Source organism: Bombus fervidus, chromosome 2, assembly GCF_041682495.2.
Source record: "Bombus fervidus isolate BK054 chromosome 2, iyBomFerv1, whole genome shotgun sequence".
NCBI lineage: Eukaryota > Metazoa > Arthropoda > Insecta > Hymenoptera > Apidae > Bombus > Bombus fervidus.
Window position 1 is genome coordinate 6,878,127 of NC_091518.1, and position 27,079 is coordinate 6,905,205.

Genomic DNA, 27,079 nt, shown 5'->3' on the forward strand with positions numbered 1-27,079 from the left:
AATAACCGCTTCGTTAAAAAAAAACAGAATCTTAACGTCTAATTATAATGCTGCTATCGTTGTTAAACTTTGATGTACAGAATATAAAATATTACAAAAAGATGGTCAAAAATCTTTTCATTTAAACACAATTTTGCATTAAATCTTTGCGTGTCAAATTTTGATATATTATTTCTAATATATTGATATACATATATATATATATATCTTTATTAATAAAAATTATAGTTATTAATGGCATTTAATACAAATGTATATATATTTATATACATTTAAATATATACATTAATATATATATATATATATTACTTTTTCAAAAAAAAAAACTTTTAGCACAATAAAGGACGTTAAGATTCTTGAAAAAAAGGTAGAGTTAGAAAAAACGAGAATAGCCGACGAATCGCATAATGTTGATGTGTGTAAGTAAAACTATTAGTTTGCAATTCATGTAACTAGATATCCGATGAATGTGACGTATGTTAATAAGCAAGTAAAATGTTACAAAGAAACTGTGTGCGTTTGTAATAGCGTTCCTTAAACGGACTGGCCCTCATAGATAACATTTAAAGAAAATGCATTTATGTATGAACTGGTATTCACTAGTACACGATTAACTAATAGATATCATGCTAGATTAGTTAAAATGTAATGTATGCTAGATGTTATAGTGTTGTACTAGTGTTTACACCTTCCTATTTATGCGTTATGTGTTTCCTGGTGGAAAATAGCGAGTAGTTACGTGTACTAGTACTTTTAAAAACGATCTTATTCCATTGATTTGAACAGAATTTTATGCTATAGTATATATTGAATGTACAATTTTAATTTTCCTGTAATACTTCTTTGTTACCGCTAGAAAACTTTACTTGTTTATTGGTTGTTAAGCTTTGTTAATAAAATACTATAAAATTTTAAATGACTTCTTTACTCGATTTTCCGAATCCATTTTCTGAAATTTCATTCTCTGTTATTAGGTTGTCCCAGAAGTTTCTTTCTTTCTATAAAGAAATAATAGATGCACAACATTTTTTGTTTTGTCCATGTTTTGTATGATCCATTTTGTTCTATTTCTATTATTATGATGATACATAATTTAATAAAGTGATATAAAGCAAAAAATGTTGTACTGGTATTATTTCCTTATAAAACAAAAGAAACTTTTGGGACAAGCTAATACATTTCCCATATTATATATAATTGAGTCGGTGATTATGCAAGTGTCCTATGTCTCATTTCGAGATATTTAAAGTTTTGCGTCTGGCGCATGAATTGAGTTCTGTTTAATGACACAACATCCAACTCAATCCAGCTGTTTAAAAATATAATATATAATATGGTTAAATTTCTACTACTTTGAAAAATACTATGCAACGTAAAATAAGTGATAAACCCAATTTTTTTAGATATTTTACTTATCCACTTTCATAATCACCGGAAAAATTAGAATGTGGATTTTTCTGCACTTATGAGAAAATTAAATGTAAAATATCTAAAGTATTCGTAATCTAATTATACAATATACATGTAATTTTATTAAACTTTTATATTGTATAAGTACAAAATTAGACAAAATTATCTATAAAATATTTTTTACTTAATTTTAATAATTTAATTTATTAATAAGTTCTGTTATGCATTGAAATAATTTTAGCGATAAGATTAGTGCATATGAATGCAATAATACATAAGTCATATTGTATCTGTTTCTCTAAATAAGCGGGTCGCAGATTAGTCCATCCGAAATACATATCATTTTTTCACAGGCGGCACCACTAATAGCATGGAAGTTAGTAACAATCAAGATGGCTGCTACCAACTCGAATATATCCAGTGATAGTCCAACCAAGAAGGAGGACGAATTCAATGAATTTTATTCCGAAGTATGTAAATCTCGAATGACATCATATCATTAGAACATCTATCTGTGTAAAAGTCAGTTTTTGATACAATTCTTGGTTATATAACTGTAAACACTTGTACCTTGCTTTAAGGGTTAACAAACGTCACTATGTATGCATTAAACAATAATAATAAATCGAATTTAAAGTACAATTTACCAATAGTTTTCCGTTATTTGATAAGTGATACCTAACATTTCTTAAAACATCATAAACTAAATTACTTTCTCAGTAAACTTTTGAGTTATAAATAAGCCTAACCTATACAACTGTATTCGCGCCCTAAACAAATAGTTGTTTTGCATTGTACGAAATTTTATTTTTCTTCAGGTGAAAGAAATAGAAAAAAGAGATTCGGTATTAACTCCCAAACAACAAATTGACAGACTACTTCGACCTGGCTCGTCGTATTTTAATTTAAACCCTTTTGAAGTATTACAAATTGATCCATCCACATCTATAGATGAAATAAAAAAGAAATATCGACGTGTAAGTTAACATCTTTTTCGTCTTTAATATAATGTGTAAATTTTAAAATATACGTTATTAAATTATTTTTATTATGTAGATGTCAATTCTTGTGCATCCTGATAAAAACCAAGATGACGCAGAACGTGCACAACAAGCGTTTGAAAGTATGTATTAATTTTCACTTTAAGAACTGATGAATTTTCAAAATTGTTTCTTTCATTATAGTTGTTAACAAAGCATGGAAAACATTGGAAAACGAAGAAACTAGAGCTAAATGCATGGATGTTATAGAAGAAGCAAAAGCTAGAACGGATCATATGGTATGAATAATAAACAAATAAATCCTTCTCATTTATAAGAATATGTGCGCAATACATTTATAAATGTCAAAAAATTTGTTAGATTGTAGAAAAGAAGAAAAAACTGAAAAAGGAGGGAAAAACAGAAAGTGCAAATATACTTGAAGAAGAAACAGAAGAAGGTTATAGACATGCAGTTTGGGTTATGACAATGAAACTCTTTGCTGACATGGAGAGAAGAAGGTTAATTTGAATAATAATAATATAGTTTATGAAACGGATCCTCTTATCTGTAAATAAAAGTTTGTGACTTTTTTTCTGTAGAAGGGAATTAGCTACTAGAGATGCGGAACAACGTAAAAGGAAACGGGAAGAAGAACTATCTGCAGAAGCACAAGCAGCATTAGAACGTGAGTGGCAAAAAAATTTTGAAGAATCTCGACAATCAAGAGTTGATAGTTGGAAAGCTTTTCAGTCTGGTGCTAGTGCCACAAAACAAAAGAAAGCAAAAAAATTAAAAGCTTTCAGGCCTCCTAAAACGAAAGCTGAATCACGATAATTAAATAACTGTTCCTGACACCTGATATAGATTCTTTTATTTGATCAGCATTTCATATTTCTTGCAAAAAAAAGTAGTTTAAATAGCATGTTTTCAATATGTGACAGATTATTGATTTCATTAGAACTAATTGGAATTGTTCTCATTTAAAATTCGTTTCTTAATTAAGAATTTGTTATTTGAAACTAGTTAAAAAATTAAAATCAGGTGTCAAAGTAGAGAATGAATTGTAAACAGAGTGATGAGTACATTGAGCAGCAAAGTGTGAGAATGATTAGTGTATGTATCGTTCACAAATAATTTGTGTGTTTGTTGAATCTATATGTATGTATTGACGTACATAGTTGTGATATATTTACATGGCCCGAATAAGTTCAACTTTAAATAAAAGCTTGGTCTAATGAAATTATTGTATGAAATGCAAGACAATTTACATTTGTACTATACATACATTTGTATGACAAATATCAATTTTATGATATACACGTACCTCACATTTTTATCTGAAATACACAATCACATGACACAATGCTTTAAAAAAAGACAACATTTCAGTTATACAATGTGTTAAATGAAATTTAAATTAATATTTCTTGCTTTTTCTTATACTTCTATAAATTATTGTGAAAAGTTTGCATATATCGTACAAATAATTGACAATTAAATAAATATTGTTGTTTTAAAGCTACAAGATGATTTGAAATACAAAATATAAAGGTAAAGTATAAATATTCTTCTACAGAATACAACCTCTGCTTACATATTGTTATAAAAATTCGACATTATGTATTGGTGTCATGTGTGCGCAAAATATATTTATCTAACGATGTATAATATAATTGTTACATTATACTGAGGCAAAATATTTCATCTGTATTTCATACGTAATGCGGATGAAATTGTGACGCTTTTATATAACTTTGTTTCTTTATTCACTTTCTTTTTCAATTTCGGTAAATTGTTTGTCGCAGCACTAACAATCATATTTTGCACCTTTAGTAACATTACAATAGTCATATTAACATCTGGAATTTGTTAATTTCTGATTTTAAATATGCTACGAACAAAACCATATATAAAATGATTTAGCGTATGTTTCGTTTGGAAATCAGAAAATATAACATAATACATTCCTTTTAGTTTAACAAAACACTCTAAATAAGTGATACGACAATATTTTACGTTCATTGCCATCGAAATAGTTTAACGGGCCATGTAGTTATAATTTCCGGTTTTCAATAGATACTCGCATAATGAATGTTATATCGCGACGTACACTTGGTCCAACTGTAATTTGTAAGATTATTGTAAGAAGACAAATTTCTAAAGCATAAGTTTCTCATTGCAAGTCACTTTAAATAGTCTTACTAATATATGAAAGTCAATGTTGTACAAGTGCCGACAAGAATAAACGGCGAGAAAGTGTGTGTAAAAGATAAAATCGTAAGATGAAATTTTTATCAAAGATATTAAGCTGAATAGCTGATCATAACGTGAAATAACATTTATTTCCAATTTTTTTCTATTTTGTTTTTGTAATATGAACTTTTCTATGATGCCATAAACTTTATTAATTCCGATTTATATATATATAATATTTTTATTAATATTATGTACTATATAATAATATATATAATACATGTATTATATATAATATTATATAATATTATTTTATTAATATATATAATATATATAGATATATACATCAGCGCAATATTAATAATCAGTTTACTATCATTAAGTAATACCAAATAATGGATTAAACAATACACACTCGGAGAATGCCTCGTTTATTTATAATATATGTACGATACTGGATGGTAGAAAAAAATCTATTCGTGGCTTCTATTTATATGTACAAAAATTTTATTATATCACAACAAATGATATTATATGACCACATATTCTCTATTAGGCGGAATTGTTTGAAAAATTAACTTTTTTCTCTTAAAATTGATTTCAATTCTTTATTCATTCGTGAAAATGTTACGACGGATATATTATAGTATTATTTAATGCTATAAAAAAATTCATTTTATACAAGTAGTAGATTACAAATCGTCAATGATAATAATTTGTATTGTTCTTTATTTAGTTCGACCATTTGTTATTAATGTATTCGTCTTGTATATTATGACGTCCATGGGATATAAAATGTAAATATGATACACATCGAGTATTCATAATTTAATAACTCCACTCAGGGTGTATGAAAAACATGATAACGTTTATGTGACTGAATTAATTCAATATGAAATATCAACGAAAACTTTTTGCTGAAATTAATTTGGATAAATATATCCTGAATAATGTGATATGCAAATATGAAATTAAAGGTGCGTAAAGTGTAACGTTGTAGAAAAATCGAACAAGTCGTGTTCTATTTATTCGTTTACGTGAATGTACCAAATTTTTATGCACTCTACATTCGTAATTACTGGAAGAAAGAAGAATGAAGACTCTACAATTTTTATATATAATCATATTTTATATTTCACAACTTCCTCATCAGGCTTTTTTAGGTTTACATCGTAACTCAATAAGAATATTACAAGAAATAAATTACTCATATTTATAGATATTTACTAGTATGTTTACTACAAATTTTCGAGAATAAGAAATTGCAAAAACGAAATACAGAACACAACTATCCCTATTGTAAGTAACCTTAACATAATATCCTTTAATTTTATTAAACTCCTGTTAATAGTATCAAATGTGTTAATAATTATTCATCGTCTCGTCTCTTTTACTCTTTGCATGTTTACACTGACTAAAATTAGCACTTTTATTTCTTTTATAAATAAATATAGGAGTATGGTATAATGCAATTTTTATGTGCAATGTTTATTTTTATCTGTACTTGCTAAACACTTTGTCGTCATAATGTCTTTCAAAGCTGCTGCGCTAGCAATGACGATGAAATGCATTTTACGTGACTGTACACTTCCATCCGGAGTGTGTACGTGAGTCACATATAGAAATGTATTGACCGAAATTATACACATATAGAAACATATTTTATTTATTTAATTTTAAGACATAACTTACAACAGTACTAATATTTTCTCTTGTAAGTTATACTTTATCTTACATATATTGCAATAATTAGAAATATTCTAACCTTTTTGTTATTACTTTTACAGTAATTGAAAAATGTAATCTTATAATAATATATTTTTGCTATAAATAATACATTTTTATATGCTACACTATTATTACAACTAAAAAAAGTTACTATTTGTACTTTAGTAAACAGAAAATCTACAAATCCTTATATAAAAAATATAAAGTAAATTCGTTAATACCCTTTGGTTATAGAAAATAGCTTAAATGAACTGTACAAGAAGTTCTAAATAAAAAACACGCTGCTCGACGATCTATACTTTCTTCAAATATTTGCATTTTCTATTTAAGTATTTACTATAATTGTTCAAATATTGTACTCTTTCAAAAAGATTATAGTACAAATAGAATATTTAAATTTTATATAAATATCCTACTTGTATTATATCATTGATTTAACGATACAGTTGATTGCCAATATTATGAATAGATTTTGTTTAATTTGTTTAGAATTTGTAAAAATGTATAATACAGCAAGAATATTAATATTTAGCTTTGCATTTGCAAACTGCGCATGTGCGAGGCATATGTGTATACGTATTATACGCACCATGCGCAACAGGTAACAATTCGTCCTTTCAAATTTTCAATTCGATCCGTAGGAAATCGGTTTCTCTCTATACTGGTAATTGCAATAAATCGATTTGCGATTGAGGACCTAGAGAGTGAAATTCCAGTTGGAAGAAGAATGATTCACAATATGATAATATAATTGAACGAAATCAGAACCGAAAAAAAATAAAATTGTACGAATCGAATATCTTCAAAGATCATGAAATCGGCAAATTCTCTTTCGATAAAGATTTTAATTTAAAGGATACATAAAAAATTAATATTCAATTATAGATTTATTATATTCATAGTATTTACTAAAAACGTCATTTATTAATAATTGTATACATTATATAGTACAATATAATTTACATTAAACTTTCAAATATTTTGAAAAACAATAAAGTAAAGTAAAGAGAGATTATATTAACAATTATGGTAATAGAAATTACACAAATAATACCTTCATCGTATAAACAAATATATTATATGTTTTTCTCTTTCGAGACATACAAACCGTATAAAATACATGCATTATTAATGTTGCACAAAATGATACAAGATCTTCCAAGTTCAATTCATATGGTGAAGATCGTAACGCGATTGCTCTGAAAGAACTCCGTATTCGAATAGCTGAGTTGCGTACTAACATATACATATATAATGGTACTCATGTATACATATATAATAAGCAAGTTTTTATTGTACGTGTGCACGGGTAATGGAAACGTATTCATATACGTTTATACACGAACCGGCCAGGATAAATATCGACGTATAAGAACCGATGCACGGCAAGAGGAAACCGTTCTTATAGTGCCTTTCTCGCACACAGTTTAAAGAAATATTATTTCTGTGCATATAGCGAGATTCTTCGTGTTTGTGCGACCGCTTCACGAATAGAACGTAAAGTTTCTACTTGTAGACGTGAACTGTTACACAGATGGAAACCAGATACCGGTGTGTGTCCTTAACAACAGGTAAACGGAAATGCATCTGGACGGACACGATCGCAAGGGACCTGTAACCAAAAATGTCAGTGTGTATATGTATGTCTGAAAGAAACACACTAACATAATCATAGCAAGCAAAAGATCAAGCTGCATCGGTGACATAGCGAAAAGAAAAAGTTCCTTTGCGTGATTTTTTCTAAGCCAAAGAAAGCAATATGCAGACAGATACGAATACCGAAACACTAATGTCGATAATATACGCTTACGACAGTATGCAAATGAAAGAAATACCATCTACCTGAGACGCGTGCGTACGCAAAAGACACGTGTGTTCATCGCACAGCACAAGCATGACCACGTCACGCGGCATATTCATATATATATATATATATATACAATCGCGTGGAACCTGTTCACACACAAAAACATAACGAGAGATAAACGTTCGTATACCTAAATAGACAATCACGGCGCGGCGAAGCAATAGAGGAGAAACTCGTATGTATGAAAATACACAAATAGCCGAAAGATAGCAATGTATAGAGATTAATAGCATCTCTACGAAAGCACCAACTATGGTGTGGTGGCGTGTACGTGCGCGCAGATAGAAGGAACGCGTTTCGTCCGTGGACAAACGAGCGTCTATGGTACACACAACTAAAAGAAAAATGATGGTGTGCGTGGCGTGCACAGGTAGAAGGAAGAGAACAGAACGGCAACAGAAGTAGAGGTGCGGCGTGACCGCTTCGCCGCGACACTACACGAGACTGCAGTGAGTTGGTCGCTGTCGTGCGTTGCTCTTCACTGCTTTTGGATCGCCGTGAACGATCGATAGCTACGGCGGATCCAGCCGGTCGTGGATCGTGGAAAATCTGTGTGGACTCGCAACCTGTTGCGCTAGCGGCTACCGATCTTGCATACATCGGCTTTAGCACGCACCATTCTCACAGCACATCACGGCATCAGTGTTAGCCTTGACGGGCGCCAGCCAACCTGGACACGTACTTAGTTTGCACGACTAGCGCGCGTTCACACGTGGATCGCGCCGAGTGCGCGGCATCGCTACGTAGATTTGAATCGAGGAAAATATCCTCGACGTTGGATAATTGGAGGAAAGTGGCGTCGATATGTGACCCGTGATCGTGTGTTAATAGTGTGCTGGCCAGCGGAGCACCATGTCGACGACGGACGTGTTTCGCATCGCGCAACAGGGACCGCCGACTGCCGAAGAGGAACGAGGGTAATGTTCAGCAGTGTTCTCTCATCGCATGGTTTACCATTTACAATTCGTTTTGTCAGCCCGCTGCTTTTATGTAAAAGACTACGATCTTCGATCAATCGTTGTCAATTGTTGCAATTTACGTGACCGGTCGATCATCAACGAATAATTGTTCTAGGAGTCCGACAGAAATGTTTTTGTTCAGCTTTTAGTTACGTTGTTGCATGACTTGTGTAATTGGAAATGCGTTCTTAAAAGTGACCGTCTTAAACAAGGAATCGTTTGATTTGATCGGTCGTGTAGTCGGTAGGGTGTTGAATCGTCGTATTGGAATGTGATTTAGTCAGGTGTTTCTGTGTGCAGTTTGACGGATTAGATTAGATTTATACAAAAAGATTTATGCAAAATTTATACATCGTGCACGCACACGTATTTTTCATTACTGTTATGTGAATAATCGAATCCTACTATGAAATAGATACCTGGATGAACGTGTATCGAGGACGAATCACACGGTAGTAGAATCTTACTTATTTTTATAACTCATGATCATTTAAGGTTTATCAGAGGGATTTGCGTTATACTTTCTTCGCTGCTCGAGGCAATAAACCTCGACGAATACGAGCCAGCAGAGCGACTGTCGAATACTGAATCGTCGAGAGTAAGACGTTCGCAAGAAACCTGTTTTAGCACTATCCAGAATTTCTACACCAACCAAGTAAATTAAACCATAGCAAATCGTGGCTCCGTTCCAACATTCAAAATACTTTAAATACATAACTGTCGATGAATTACAATTAAAAATGTTCATCAACGAAAGATCTGCGAAATATATTTTTAGTTCCCTTTCTTTTGTCGTCAACAATCCGCAGTATGATAATGAAACCATGATGTACACAATTTTTTTGCAACGAATGTATCAATTATATTCTTTAGGATATTGCGCAAAGTTCCAAAGACGGTGTAATTGCATTTTTTACCAGTTAAACCTATTTGACGCTAACGAGCGTATAATTAAACAAATGCTGAGATAATGTGCGTGTACCTTTTAGTGTTACTCTACCGTATAATCTATCCGATGTTGCAGTTACTACCATAACGATTCGCATGCTTTAGTCGTACACCTTTCTATTCCATCTTACTTTTCACGAGCAAAAGTACTTTATTTCATAAACGTTATATAAACACAAATCTCTAATCTATAATGAACTGCAAAAATTTGAGTTATGATATGTAGCTGAAGGAACAAATTCATCGTATATTGTACAAAAGAAAATTATCTTTCAATTTAAATCGATCTCGCGATCAGCGATTCTACAGGTGGCTATCGGTGAATAGAAAATACGAAAAGCTTCTATACAAAGGTAGCCACAATATTAGTCACGTTTCTCGACGGTCTCTCTCCCTCCCTCTCTCTCAATGTCAATGACTGCTCCCTCAGGGCTAGCTGTGACCCCCCATGCGAACGAGAGTCTCGTCTTTCTGTATGTTGTGTAGCATATAGACGGAGTCGAATGGAATGGCGCTTTCACACGAAGCTATAAGGAACTCACGATATTTATATATACATATGAATGTAGATATCGTGTCCGACATGTTGGTCCAAGTTTCTAGCTATATAAAATGGCTTTAAAAATTGTCGGTAAATATATTTTTAATTGAAATTCTTGCAATCTTAGTGGATAGTCATTTGAACACATAAACTGTTGTCCCTTTGACTTTAATTTGTTATCCGGAGAGGTCGAGGTAACTCGTTATTCGGGTTGTTGATTTTTTCAAATTAAAACGCAATAATGTTTTTATTTAATGACTTTCTATTCAAAAACAGCTAATTAAAACTGATTCGTTCTCGTTAATTTTTAATATTTTAGTTATACAAGTTTCTGTTTAAGGAATGTCCTTTAACAGGTTAAGAAACGATTTTCTCGGAGTATATTTGATTTAAATCCTCTATCGTCTTTTGCGTCATTCTCGATCGAATTAAGTTTTTCTGCCATTGACAAATTTCTTAAATTTGAAGAAAAAATAAAATAATCAATATTGATTTTATTAAATATTAAATGTCACTCAAACGCAATCAAAGTTTGCAGCAAGATCAATGTAATTCGCAATAATATCGAATATCTCGTTAGTAACAGGAAATTGTTAATTTCGATAATATTTGTTAATTCTTAAAAGAACTTTGTATAATAGGAGCTTTCGTTAGGAATTTCCCTGTGACTTATCAAGTTAATATTAGAAGATATTATCGGAACCAGTTCGAGTTTTATGCAACTTTCACTGAAAATTATCTATACATAAATACCGACAATCCTTGACGATAAAAGGAGCAATAATGAGTAGTCTAACAACATTTCCACCTAACTTAATGGGATAGTTCTTAAATTTCTTGACGTGGTCGTAACTCTAATCGACAGAATGTACGGCAATTATGGCGACAGAATTTTATCAACGAATTTGGTAATTATCTATGAAACAGCTTACACATGCAAGCACGAGGCAGTACTCGGAGAAACGAACCTTAAACCTTAAGGTTGACTAACGGGACTTCCGACGTCCGTACGTACCTACAGTGCATACGATGATTGCTGTTGCAATTCTTGTGAGTCTTGGTGTATATACTATATATTTATCGAGATAATGATAAAAAGTGAGTTACATATGTATATGTGCCACTTTTTGCCCTCTCCATGCGAATATCGTAGACTGTTACTATTTTTAGTCGTCTAATTATCGATTCTTAAAACCAACTTCTTTTTTCTATAAACTTTATTAACACTCTTATACTTATAATTTAGCCTCGTTATGTTTGATTTTTTATTCAAACGTAGTGACAAATTGTTGGTATATGTTAATTAACCATAATCGTTTAGAATTATTTAAAGTATTTAAACACTTGTAGAAATATTTTGTAAATAGGTATACATATTGCGTATTATTTGAAACATTTGAAATTTTATTGGTACTGTAATGAGACCGGATTATCACGATTATATTCGGAATGTTTTGGACAAATCTAAAGATATGCAACAAAGCTACGAGATATTTAGAGAAAATACAGTGGCTGACGAAAGTATTTGGAGATTCTTTAAAACAAAATAACTTTTTAAAAATTGGGCCGAACGATGTGAACCTTTTTGAGAAGATAGAAGGATGAGTTTACTGGATGACGTATAAAAAAGATGTCGGAAAAGTTGCAATTGCTTGGAATCGCGAGGATCACTTTTTATAATATTTTATCTAAGTTTCTAATTAAAATTTAAAAAATACATTTTATGGATTTGTGTCGGTTATATACATGCTGAAAATATCATCGAAATGGGTTAACGCTGCTATGAGTTATAAACGGTTAAAAATGATGATAATTGCAGTTTTTTACGACTTTCGGCCTGTAACTATATATAATAAATCAGTTGATTCTTATATCCTTCGATCCCTGTCACTTGTTTTTGTATCAGTCAAACTATTCATGCTGTATACTAATTTTTTATCAAATATATGTTGCAATTTATATTGCAAATAATTTACCAATATAATCATGTCAACAATATCTCATTAAGTGTTAATAAAATTTCGTTTGATATGCATAATATATACAACATGTAGGTATATATAAAAGTTCTTTGTAATAAATATTCAAATACTTTTGTAAGTCTCCGTAGTTGTAAATTGCATAACACTGGTAGCAAGGAGAATTATTCGCGTAGTAATTCGATTTTCTTTTGTGTACGTCGGGCCTGGATTCTAATTGAACGTGACGGTTATAAAGTGCAAGTGAAATTACCCGTGTAATGGACTGATTTCCATTTACATATGAGACAGAAGTATCAGATACAGTACGGAAGAATATCCAAACTACGCAAAAAAAATGGCTGCCGCGATGCTTTCGCGTTTTATAAACAGCGAGGTGGGGATACAAAAATTAATGGAATAATAAAGGACACCGTATGATGTCTTTTATTATATGTCTAATAATTAATTATATTAACGTCTAGGGAAAGCTATTGTCCTCTCTTGCGTGAAGTCTGCATGACAGAGTGCAATCGTCGGTGTAGTTTTAAACATAGATACGCTTCTCCGCATTTCCGCTCCACTTTCCGCACTAATATACTAAAAAACTTATCATCGATCGGTATATCTATATTTTTCCAGAGCGCTGCAAGCAATCTTGTGATCGATTAAAAGCCGTTTGATATGAAACCGCGCCGTGAAAGCATGAGAAAACATTGGATTTTAAATGCAATTTATTAATATCAGAGAAAACTATTTTAATTGCAATTGTGAAGAATATCAAATCGAATATCACTATCCAGTAGTATATTTTTACTGGCAATTTACTTGTCGCTTGTAACAGAACAATGCACCAATTAGGATGTGATACAGTGCTTCTCATAACTGCAGAACTATCCACAACATTTCAATTCTTATATGTATGTGTTGATATAACGAGGAATAAAGTTTGAAATGTTTGAAATCATATTAGGAGACTATGCTTTCAGAAATTGTCGGAAAAGGATAAATCACCGAGGAGAAGAAAAACTGTAGCAAGCATCACTGTAATATTAAGTTTCTTGTCTTATACTTTCTCATGTTATGTTAGGGGATGAATTGTAACACAGAGTTCGTAAAATATCAATACAATTTAAAAAGAAATTGAAAATTCGATTAAAAGAAAAATGAAGTTTTACTACATCTGGATATTTAATATAAATTATTTCAAGTATGCCTCATTGTTTAAGGATCGTTATTAAGTAGGAAGATTATGCAACAAAATATTATGGACTTTAGTTTAATTTAGCATAGTTAAAAAAGGTATAAGTATGAAAAATTAATTTTTTTAATCTGTCCGAGTATTTTTGTAACGTGAAAATTGATTATCATTTCAGTTATAATTTATTATACATTATTATATATTATAATAATAATATTACAATTACGAAGAAACTGATTATATTTCTATCACCTGTAATAAATAACCTCTAAACATAATACAAAGCAACTGAATAAATATCTTAATTTGCATAGATAAATAAACATGAAAATACTGTAGTGCCCAAATATTAAAGTGGTTAATTATATTTCATTTTTGTTAACTTCTTTTATAACTATAGAAACATCGTATTTATATACAGAATATTATGTTACGACCGTTCATGGAGAGACGCGGTCGCGAGGAAAACGCGTCAGCGAGAGGCGTAAATTCTCGCTACGATTCGTATAATCGACGCCGCGAATTAGTCGTTCCCCTGTTTCGGTTAAGATAACAGAGGTGGTTCAATGAATTTAACACTGTGTTAACATATCTCTCGATGAATTCGTTAGACTAAGCGACTTTATTTTCAATCGTCAGACACTCTCGATGTATGTGGTTTGAATCTTCAAATGAGACTGATTGCCCTTAGATCAATTCTCTGTCTTCTCGGGGAGACGACCCCCACTACGCTCGGATCACGCCACCGTTCGCGCCTATGATCACGTAGGCCATCTTCTTTGTTAGAATAAAATAACAGACCGAAATCGACGTTTCTGGAACTCGCTGCTTGATGACAACTATGCGCTCGTCGATACATTGTATATTTTTTGTCGGGCAGATAAGACGATCCGTCTGCGACGCTGTAGGACCGCGAGCGACGGTTAGAAATACGATCTATACTAAGCCTCGTGGCGTAACAATTCTATTATATAAAAATTGAATTCAAACTATAGTAAGATGAAATTGTAACAATAACTTGGAAATGTCTTAGGTTTCTCCCAATCTATAATAAGCATGATCGTTGGATTTTGCAATACTTTCACTTCGATTTTGTCGTGTTGTATATATTTTCTACCGTATACCTATATAAGAAGTGAACATTTTAGACCTGAAGATACACATAACGGAGGAACTGCATTTACTAAAGTTGACGTAACAGGTTATCTTCGTATACTAGAACGGATAACCGGATACTCGTTTCCTCCTGAAGGTACGCCATTTATGGGAAATCGCGACAGGGCCACTCTTCCTGGTGGTATCTGTAAACGGTATTATCGCGATTAGAGGTGTACTTGTGCAATAGAACGCAATCTAAATGAGAATCATTGGTATTAGTACCTTCGTGTGTTTGCATATTAATAAACTTGAATGAATGTAGCAACTCGTGCTTCAAATCGGCTGACCTACCAGTTGAAATCGCTAATAAGAACTTTTACCATAACATTAACAGGGTTTTGTTTCTTCACAGCGACGCTACTTAGAAGTATATTTTATGATTATTACCCTCGCTAAAAGCAATAAATAGATTTCCTGAAGACATTAGCTTACTCCCGTTACTACCATTCGTATATCTTCGCAGAGCAAATGTCACTACTACTAACAAGAAATGATAGTAACACGCTAAAGTATATTACCCTTTCCACACAAAATGTTTGATTTGTCCACTTTGTATTTCAATAGAACATTTATATCCATAAATTATAAATCGTATGTATATTTCTAAATATATTACACATTTGTGGTGCGTTATTCTACCCCGGTTAAGTTATTTATCAATACAGTTCAACGAATATTCTTATCAGTAGATATAAGACTGAATTTTTCATCAAGAGTAGTAATAATTTAAAATATTGATGAAATATTTTTGCATTCCTTTTGGTGCGTACTGTAAATTCTTAAAATGTTAGTTCCTTTTTCTTCAATATCTTATACAGAATGTATAAATAGTTAAATGTATAAAATGCTCAATCGTAAATAGAACTAATTATTATGAAAATTTTATTTCCATTTTTTGCGTCCATAATACAAAATTTAAGAATTCATTTCGTATATTTTGAAGTACTACAAATATAGAACAGCATTCAGACTTTTATTTCGTGTAATAATTATAAATTAAATGAAATTGCATTTGGTATAAGGATTTTTCTTACTTATATGTTGACCACTGTATATGAAATAAAAATTTGATGAAACTTGCGCTAGTTCTAATCATTATTCCAAAACACGATCCCGTTATATAATTATTCAATGTAACTTACTGTAATTAATTTAAAAATCAGAGAAACCAAAGCTTTACGCTCTTTGATATAAATTATCGAGACACAAATACGAGTGAATACAATTACGTGATCTCGATCACAGATTAGCACCTGACGCAGTTACACATGTTAAGAAAGTTATTCTTTTAATTGTCGTGATTAATGTGGCTGCGGTTACAATGTTCATATATATAGGTATAAGGTAGAATTGATATATTACTGAGAACTATGCGACGATGCAAAGCCATGTCATTGCAGATATAAATCTGCACGTACCTGACAGCATATGTGCGTTAATTCTTTGCGTGTAATCACGCAATATTTTACTTGAAATCTCATGCGAACAATGCAGCGTACGTGACTGGCGAAAAGAGTAGGGGAAGATAATAGAATAACAGAGAAAAAGTTTTACTTCGATTTATAAAAAATTTTATAACAAAAGTTATAAAGCATTAAACCTATCGACATTTCTTGTATGCACATCTATTTCTACCGTGCTCGGTCAAAATGACCGGCCCTTAAAAAAGATTATTGTTTTCATAATTAAACGTAGATAGTTGATTCGTTGCTGAATGAATTAGTATATGAACAACTTCCATAAATTGACGATACAAATTTATTTGGATGTAATTTCAATTATAAACTGAAAAAGAGGATAAAAAATGAATGGCAGTTATATAGTTTGTTTCATATACACTTTATATACACGTACATACATATTTTCCAAAATATATAAATAACATAAAGCTTATTCGGCTTCACTGCATTTTTTACAAATTACTTTATTCTCGAATATACATTTGCTGCACACATATTTTTTGCATCCCAAACAGTTTTTCGTAGTTTTATAATCTTTATAATATTTTACTTAACAAGCTTTTCGTACATGTAAATCCGAACTTGTATTTGTTTATGTTTTTGGCACATTTCCTTTCCCCCGCAATTCTTGATACGCAGCGCCAAGTTCTCTAGCTAACTGGAATCAAAATTTCTGCCTTGATATTTTTTTCCAGTTATTTCTTTATATAAAACCTAGATATCTGTTCCAGCTAGGTCCAGAATATTGAAAAACACCTGAAGGGACCACCTACAAGATTTCGAATTGACATTGCATTTTATTGCCATTTGATCATTTCTTTTGAGTTGGCCATACCACATTGAGATAGCCTTTCTTTTATACTGATTGTTTAAAAGACTAGATACCATATTATCTGCAGTCAAATAGACCGGTGGAGCTAGGTAGGACAGGGTACATATATCTCTTGAAAAAGAAAAAATAAAACGAGAAATAAATACTGAAAACTACATTGTATGCATATTTTAAAAAAATATATAGTTGTATGTATAGTTTAATTTGATAATGTTTAAATATGTGAAAGCTGTACAAGACTCGAAAACGGTCAAATTGGCCGATAGCGATAGGTTTAGTGTTAATACAAATAAAACCTTAATAAAACAAATGTTATTAATACATACAATAAAAGACAATGTAATATCATATAAATGCAAGAAGTAACATTAAAAATTATCTTTGAAAATGATTTAAATTTGAAATTTGAAACACTAAATATTTTGAGCTCCATACGGTCATGTAATACTCTATTTATGGCCATAATTCGTGCTGTATCATGAAACCACGAACTATGCGATGGTTCTGCATGAGGTATCGATTGTAGAAAAATTATCGATGATGTGATTCACTATGAACGCAACGAGGAAAAAAGGCTTCGCAAAGGTAATGAATTACGAAACTTGAATTCAGTTCAAAGTACAGAAAAAGAAGATAAAACATTTAGTAGTCTACCTTTCGCAAAATAATTGTCACCAATAATGCACGATTAATATGAAAGTGCTGTAGGCAGTATACTTTCACCAATCACTGTTCTAACGGGATTCGAAATTTCCATCAATTTCATATCATTATTAAAAAGAATTTATTAGAAAGCATTAAGACGTCTCATACATCAAGTAATCTAAAAAACAATCTGTTGTTTCTGAATTACGTTTATCGTCCCCCATTTTCTATAACTGTTTGTCATTTTTCTACCAAGTTTTTTTTGTCCCTCTTTTATAAAATTCCGTTTTTAAATCAACTTTCAGAAAAACCGCATGATTTATACGACCGTATTTAGTTTAAATATTCTATCTAGCAGTTTTTCATTTTTCATTGAAGTATGTCGAAATATTTGAAATTCTCCGCGCTTCTTACCTTTTAACACTGAAACTGTTAAATATACTATACATAATTAATTTAGAATTAAAGCAATATGACAAAAATAAATAAGTATATATATGCAATTATGTTTCTATCTCAATAATAATTATTACCAAACAAAGATGGCAGGAAAAATAATAAACTTTCAGGTTTCTTAAATTTTAAAATAGTAGATTAAAAAAGGGAATAATTTTACGTGATAAAACAAAATCGGAAATACAGAATAAAACTTTTGGCAAAGGCTTCATTTAAGGCAAAATAAGGTTTGAATACGTAATTAAAAATTAGCCAGGTAATCGATAAATTTTCAAGTTCGATTTTTTTTAAAACCAAGCATTATGTGAAAAAAGGTTATCCTACATTTTCGATTTACTTTTTTTTTACATAGAATTATTTTTTCGTCGGTTATAGTAGATTACTGAGAAACTTTATATAACATTATTATGATACCGTGAACGTCATAAAACTTTATTGCAGTCCGCTGTTTGATAACGAATCAATAGCATCTAAAAACACAAAACAAGATTAAAATAACATTTAGAAAGCATAAAACGAAAAGATAAAATGAAGTTGACAAAGGAATCATAGATTCCTTAATCAAAACATTTTCAGACCACAAGGGAGAAATATGTTTAGTCCGTTTTTTATTGATTTTCTGACTTTCATGTCCCTTGGTAGTTAAAACGAAGTATTTGAATATTAAATATATAGTTGAAGAAGGAGCCTGAAAATATCGAAAATATAATTTTTTAAAATGAAGCGATAAACCCGCGATGTTTATTAAGACACGAGTAATATTTGTTTAATTGCTATATGAACTCTTCTTAAGATTAATAATAGTTCAATAGTTAAATAATATTATTGAAATATTTTAAGTGTGCAAGGGATTGACAAAAGCACATTTTTAATTCGAAAATTCAATGTAAAGACGATTTTGATGTAGAATTGGTTTGCAATAAATTGAATTTTAAAATTGCTCTTTTATAAAGGATGAGAAATGTAACTTATCACGAGTTTCACCTGTGTCCTTCGATTTAAAAAAATCGACAAGTATTCCACGTGGAGAAAAAGCTAGCCGAACAAGTCAAATAGAACCGCAATCGTTAACATCGATAGACAGAGCCCTACTGTCATCGTCGTCTAATGTACTTACGTGGAGTCACGCCCCCGCTAGTATGAGGCAAAAGCGAGCCGAGGGTAACCGAAGTAAAACGAAGCGTACCGAAGAAACCGCGATCTCTCTACGCTCGCGAGGAGCTGAAGTTCGCGGTGTTCCCTCGATCGAATCGCGCGGCAAAAGCCGCAATCCCACCGTGTGCGGATAGCTGAACACAACCGATACGACACGCCGATACTTTTGCCCGTGTGTATGTATATCGGCGCACACACACACCTGCATCGTGTCGCTTGCACGCCGCGTCAGCGATAAGGAGCGCCGATTGGTCGCTTCACCGGTTGCTTCTCCGCTTGGTTCACCAAGACCTAAAGCGGCTGCGCGGTCCAAGTAAGTAAGCACTATGTACCTGGCTGTGCAATGTTTTCCAGTTTACTGTCACTGGCTCTTATGTGCTACACCGGCTCCTGAGTTTTTCGGGAACTTGCAGATCTGACGCGAAGCTAGCTACTGTTGCAGCGTAATCCTCGATCTTCGAAACCGAAACGGAAGTGGACGGACGGCGACTAGCGGCCGCGCGACCAATGCCACACGCTCCTCTCTGGATATACCAGTGCGCCCTTAATATCGGCTCGGTAATGGTGGCGGAAAGTGACACCAGCTTGCACCGCGGTTGCCTCGTTTTATTGTGCGAACGAACATCGGTGAGTCGACGCCGATCCCCAGTCTAGCGGCTGTGTTTCGCTCGACCGGATGCGGTCAACGTAGTCTTCGTGTCTTCGACCGATCGAATCTCGCTCTCTCGGAACTAGAGGGACGCGTAGGTGTATCGAGCAGTCTCGGTTCTTTCGTGTGTTTTTGGCACGACGGAGATCGGTGAAAGCCAATCATACTCAGGGAAAGAATTCGATTCGTCAACCGTTTACACATCGTCCATCTCCTTTGTTTTAATGTAATTGCCGTTTATTTGGACGATTTTATATAGAATTCATGTAGTTTTGTCGGAAAACTGGTCAAGTTGTGCAGTGTCGTGACCATTTCCATGTCGCTGATTTCAAAGGAGGAATAATACGCTTGTCGGATTAGTAAGTTGATAATGTGACGCATAATATGACGAGTTACGTTTAGTGGAAGTTACAGCTGTTTTAAAGTTCCGTTTGAACGAATGGATGTTGTTTGATTAAGTCTCGAATGTTCTTCGATTATGAAAGACTAATATATCAAAATGATGACTCTTGCATTTATGAATACTTCTTTGGTACTAGTATTTACTCTTTAATAAAAGATAAGTTAAAATGTTGTTCTATCTAAGAATTAACTTTACTTAAAAATATATATTGATGAAATTTAGATTTATTTGGCGATAAATGAAATCCAATTATCCGTCATTTATTACTTTCATTTTTAACAGAATTAATTGCGATAAGCTTTAATTTACTGAAAAAGAATATTCTACTAATGGAATAGTTAAGTACGAAATCGGTACATTCTGGTCATGTTATAGTATCACACTAATTACTTCTTGAGCAGGAGGATAGTAACCGCAACTTTATCGTGAAGCAATCTATCCTCGAAGATGAAGCTGTTCAACCAGCTTCATCGTACACTCTGTTTCCAGGTTGTTCTCCGTGAAAGACGTTAATTCTTAGTTAGGATTCCACCTCATCGAAACTCTCCAATTTTGTATGCAAATTGACGATTCAAAGTAGCTTTCATACTGCAATTGTAATCACGTATATTTCCTGGAAATTGTTAGTTCTTTCCATGAAGCTCAATTTTTTCTTTCAGATTTCCTTTTTATTTCCATAATCGTATTCCATTTTATTATATATTATATCTTTTAAAAGAATATAGCTTTAGTAATAAATGAAATAAATTTTACAAAATGAGTATTCGAAATAAAATGATCATTTAAATGAATTTTGTTATGACAACAAGATTTTCTATAAATCGTATTCTAATATTTCTATTTTATAAGGATAAAAGGACATAGTTTTGCAATTAGTAATAAATAAAATAAATGTTACAGAAGGCATGTTTATAAAAGACAGCTCCGTTTGTATGAATATTATTAAAATAACAAGATTATTCACAAGTCGTGTTGCAATATTTCCGATTTTTTAGGGAAAATTTATATATAATATATAACGTAATCTTAATAATAAATGAAATAAATTTAACAAGGGGAATACTTACAATGAAAAACTCCGTTTGAATGATTATTGTCAAAGTGATAAAATTATTAATATATTATTAATATAATTATTAAGCGATAAAATAATTAATTAGACAAGGCATTTATCAAGATCATTGAAAACAACATTTTTTAATTAATACATAAATCTATACAGCTTTTAGTGTTCTTAAGGCGGATGCGTGGGATTGGCGCGCAATGATTCTTTATGGGTTTGCTTCTACTACTACTTTCGTCGTTTGTTGGTCGGATGTGACAACTGTGTCCATTCTTCTATTTTACACGTTTACTGGTTTCAACAAATGCTGATTTAAACTTATCCTAAATGATTCAAAACTTTATAGTAATTCTCAGTTATAAATTTGGTTTTATAAATGTATTCAAATAAGTATGTGATTTCAATGAAATTAAATTAGTTAAAGAAGTACATTAACTGGCTATTTAGTTTAGTTAAATTAGAAGAAAATATATTGAAATATATTAGAAATTTAGTTAAATTGGAAAAGGTATATTTATGTATATATTGAAATTGGAAATATCTTTATTTATAGATACATCTATTTAATATAAGTAATTTGTAAGTACCTACTTTTAGATAATTACTTTTATAAATAATTTTTAATAAATCTATTCTGTTGCAGCTTTTTACTCCATACTATTCAGAACATAAACATTATTGTATGAATGAACTTAATTTTCAAAGTTAATATTATTCGTTAAATACTAGGACCTTTTATAAATTATTTTAGAGACATTTTTACAGATATGTAATCAAATGTAACGGTTATATAAAAATATCTATTTGGAATCATTTGATGTATATCGGTAAATATGTTATAAATGAACTTTTTGCCATATATTCCATTAAACAATATATCTAATGAATTTGATAAAATATGAAAATATTTGATAGTTAAACGCTTCAAATGTAAAGATTGTTCGATTCATTGCTTCGCTTGATGTGTTAAATGTAGCGAAAATTATGTCAGGATTATATAAGGTAATAAATTAACGCATTCTAGAAATTTGCTTGCTGTATTCTAATCATATAAGAGTAAATGTTTGCATCGGAAACTCTGTCCTTCATGGATAGAGGTTAAAGGTATGTAGGCTAACGGTATATGTATATATATAGAAATAAAAAAAACAACGAAAAGTACTAGGAGGAAGCTACGTTTACGTTATGAAGCTAATTTATGTTTAAATACTATAATTTTGTTAAATACTATTTGATAAATTATCCTAGGAATTGCGATGAATTAAAAATTTGAATTACATAGAAAATTATATAAATGTAAGATTTTCTATTTTTTAAATATTTGTGCTATTATACATTAGATGGAATTAATAACGTAAACAAATTGAATTATATAAATAATTTTATGTTTTCTATAATGGAGATAATAAATTGGTCAAATTTTTATTACAGGTAGTAAAAGCAATGTGGAAAAATATATTCTCATCGATTATGTTAATTATTAATTAATATAAATGGTTTATATTGTTAAAAAGTTTTTATTGAAAAAAGTTAAAACTAAGGAATACAGATACATTTTTGCTTGGATATATATACATATCCAAAAGTTTACTTATCAAAATAAGTATTTAATAAACTGTATATACTGTATTTTCGAACAAAAAGAAAAGTAAAATAATAATAAAATAGAATTTTCCATTTTCACATACAGCAACAAGTTAATGTTTCACAATCTCCTAAAAATAAAGTACGATGATAATTAATTAATATAACATAATTTCTGCATGAATATTTTGTCCGCATCACGTATAAATTTTACTATATATCTATTTTGTAATTTACAACGCAAAGTGAAATGTCCCTGCCCCTGGACCTACAAACAAGAATAAATAATATTTATAGACCAAAATATTAATTAAATACAGATATAAAAAATACTGCATTTTAGACAGAGTCAAAAAATGTTAAATCTTTTAAATGAATACTATATTTAATAATATAAATAATGTAATATTTAAATATCAATGAATATCAGTTAATGTGAACATCTCAATTACTTATTTTAGTATTTTGAACATAGAGACACTTACCATAGAAAACTTTTATATCATAAAGCTATATAAAACATTTTTAAATTCCATTAGCACAGTAAAATTTGAAACGAACCCGAAAATGTACACGTATGTATAAATATTACAAGATATTTATTCTAAACATATGTTTAATAAAAGAGTTATACAGCCTGAATAACCATCTATAGCATTAATAGATGTTAAATTTGGTCCAACTGAATATATATTGAGGTTTTCAATATAATGGATAGTTGACTGTTATCTTGTATATCTTGGATATTTTGTAATTTATGTATATATATATATATAATAAATATAATTTATATATAATTTTTTATATAATTAAAAAAATTATAAAAATCATATAATATAATATATATATTATAATAATTATATATAATATTAATATTAATTATATATATAATATACATATAATTATATATATAATTTTGTAATTAATTATAATTTAAATATAAATTATATATATATATATATATTTCGTGTTTTTAACGTTGCCAATCTAATTATAATAGTCAAGTCTCATAACGGTGCTAATGAAATTTTTAAATGTTTTGTATAGCACACATAACATATTCATAAAAGGCATCTGCAAATGTTCGAATACTTTCATGAGCTTATATACATCTAATACGTAGATGTTTATTATACTATATATATATACTACACGCATATACACAATTTTAGAAAGAAGAGAAAAAAAGAGATAGAGAGAAACAGGAGGAAGATATTCGAGTACTTGATCGGGATGGCTAAAAGTGAAAGAAAATATTGTTCACTGTTATTTGGTCGTGTCCATTGTATCGTATACATAGTATGTTACGTTCATATGCTTTATCACTATGCGACGGGAATGAAAACCAGATATATACCACTTGGTAGAACACCTACGAGGTACACTAACGCAACATTGGCACCAACCAGAAAGATGTAGCAATCTTTCTTGCGTGGTGTGTCAATTCTTTTTTTACAACAAAAGAAGCTAGATACGAGCGATACGGCAACTGCGCCATCGCCCAAGAGTTACTGTCCTCGGACCAAAAGTCATAGAAGCTGTCGGTTTATTTATCCGAATTATTCTGTTAACACATTGCAGTCTCAAGTGCTCTTTATGCTTTCTGCGTAATATTCGAGGACATGGAATATTTCGTGGGTTAGATTGTGATCGATAGATTGTGTAAAATTTTTAATTAATTTGTGTGCGAAATATACTGGAATTTGTGGAAAAATTGGATAATTATATAGAAAAGGGTACGCTTCATCGATTTTAATGACCTTGAAATATGTTGTCAAAGTCAACATTCTTGACAACTTTTTTCTATTCGTGTTACCGTTATTTGGCCTTAGTTTTCGAAATATTCGCAAGAAACTAATGCAATTTCTGTTATGATTACGCTTCTGAAGTAGGCGAACGCATTTTTATGTAGTCCGATTTAAACTTAATTCAATGATGAGAGAGATAACCGATTTCGTGATGTTATATAAATGAAATGCCGTTAGAAGCTAAATTGACCAACTGCGCACACTTTTAAAATTTTTTTAATTCGTTATTTATGATACATGATTTAATATATGATTCAGTTTCTCACAAAGAAAACAAATGACGTATTTACATAATTTTATTTATAGTAAAACCTAAGAAGGCCATTAAGAGACTAATACCTATAAATAATCGTAAATCTTAAGGTAAATTTAAACAAGTAATATTTGTAATATTTGATAAATTTACTATATCTTCCAATATATAGAGATGTTTAATAATCTTTCTATAAATTGCAATGTCTTAATATTTTATTCTATATTATTCTATATATAGTAGGTGTTGTTTTTTTGACATTCAAAATGTTATTACGTTAAAGTACATTGAAAATTATAGTATATTATCAAAAGTACCCAATTTATTATATGTTCATAATAATTAGGTTTCGATTTGTTTTCATATTTAATATATTAATATTATATTATACGATATTTTCATATTTAACATGTATAATATTATATGTACACATTAATAAGTAATTAAGAAATAAGAAACAATGAAATAATTGACAATTTCAAAAGGTTTTTAATATTTAGAAAAATCATGCATTTAAGGAACGCATTTCTGAACATCTCTGAACGAGAGAATATAAGTGTTTATCTCTCACAATTTCTGATACATATAGCAACTCCATTTCAACATGTTTTCAATTAACAATAAACATAAGTGTGTTATAATTAAACGTTATGTAATAAGTGCGATAATTAAATAAGATACCAATGCAATTTCTCGATATATTCAACAAGTGCTGTACTTTACACACTTCTCCTTTGCCTAATGTCAAAAGCGAAGGTCGTTTTCTGGTGTTAACTGAGATACCAAACGTGGTGACGCGTGTTTCGGCGGGATGTACGGTGAACCGTAGAACAGTCATTGATTTCCACGGAAATACATCACGTGCGTCTGTTGCGTTCATTGCGTGAGTACTGTAGCATTAACGAGGCACAATCGTGATACTGTAGTGTGTGCATGTCACTAGTCATAACTTGTTCGTTTTCATCGATCAATAAAATTAATGCAACGATCGCACATCGACCAGTCAATAGTGCATAATAAACGTTAAAGACTCGCTAAATAGTAGATTATGCATTTTTATAAACTTTAGAGTTAAAGGGATGAAATCTAAACAGAGATTTGTTTCATTTGCTCTAAATATTATTATGAGTTATACCTTGGTTGTTTTATGTACTTTTGTCTCCTATGTGAATTCTGTATTTACATTTCTGCATCTTTGAACTTTTTATAAATGCACGAAGGTTCGTAGTTTATTAATTTCTCCTAGCATGTTCGACGAATAATAAATAATAGCTTTCGCAAAATACCTTTTTTCTTTATTTTATGTAGATTAATTTAGGAGATCATTTTCCTAAAAAGCAAGTAGCAAGCTTTATAAATGTTGTGAAATTGGTATGTATGGTCGAAAAGGCGTAAAATCTCCTTCAATTAATTGTCGTTGTGTAATAACAAGAAATTGATACAATAATCTTCGAGTTAATGTAACGATTAGGCAGCGAGTTTTTATGCATTTGTAGAAAACTTAACAGAATGCAAAACTTGGCACCTGTTATAATATTTAATATGTAAAACAAATTTCTGATTAAGTTCTATTTCTTTGTTTGCTTTTTTAAAAATATAAATTTACTTAAATATCCGCAGTCCGAGGACCCAGTACAATTATTTTGATTTTTTGATAAGCATTCATATGATGGTAGAGCTTGAAGAACTGAAACTAATGATATTCTTACCCCATAAGATAAAACTGGAGATAACTTCAACTTTTTATGGTCCAAGCAGTATTTGACATTTAATTCCAGGTGATTTATAAGTAACAATCAATCTATTTTAAAAAATTGTTTGGAAT

At 30.7% G+C, this 27,079-nt stretch overlaps 2 protein-coding genes and 2 long non-coding RNA genes across 6 annotated transcripts in view; 2 read left to right on the forward strand and 2 right to left on the reverse strand.

Moving 5' to 3' along the window:
* The first annotated feature begins 1,450 nt into the window (after positions 1-1,450).
* Positions 1,451-5,809, forward strand: LOC139992942 (dnaJ homolog subfamily C member 8). The gene is made up of 7 exons (XM_072014259.1): positions 1,451-1,480; positions 1,764-1,880; positions 2,229-2,387; positions 2,467-2,533; positions 2,595-2,689; positions 2,772-2,911; positions 2,993-5,809. The coding sequence occupies exons 1-7, from the start codon at positions 1,466-1,468 to the stop codon at positions 3,225-3,227; spliced, it is 828 nt and encodes a 275-aa protein (XP_071870360.1). The 5' UTR covers positions 1,451-1,465; the 3' UTR covers positions 3,228-5,809.
* Positions 5,810-7,316: 1,507 nt separating this feature from the next.
* Positions 7,317-8,450, reverse strand: LOC139993320 (uncharacterized). Its single transcript, XR_011801359.1, has 2 exons — positions 8,312-8,450; positions 7,317-7,926 (listed from the first exon to the last, which is right to left on the reverse strand). It is a non-coding gene; the product is annotated as an uncharacterized lncRNA (long non-coding RNA).
* Positions 8,451-8,958: 508 nt separating this feature from the next.
* LOC139993048 (uncharacterized) overlaps positions 8,959-27,079 on the forward strand; it is a 91,092-nt gene continuing 72,971 nt past the window's right edge. For 2 of the 3 annotated variants that reach the window (XM_072014442.1, XM_072014446.1), the window contains exon 1: positions 25,923-26,137. In XM_072014442.1, the coding sequence (XP_071870543.1) occupies positions 25,938-26,137 (200 nt within the window). In that variant the 5' untranslated portion in view covers positions 25,923-25,937. Of the gene's footprint in view, positions 9,099-25,922; positions 26,138-27,079 lie in introns of those variants that run through there. The other variant, XM_072014456.1, reaches the window with a different exon arrangement.
* LOC139993324 (uncharacterized) lies at positions 14,852-19,775 on the reverse strand. The gene is made up of 2 exons (XR_011801360.1): positions 19,457-19,775; positions 14,852-15,089 (listed from the first exon to the last, which is right to left on the reverse strand). It is a non-coding gene; the product is annotated as an uncharacterized lncRNA (long non-coding RNA).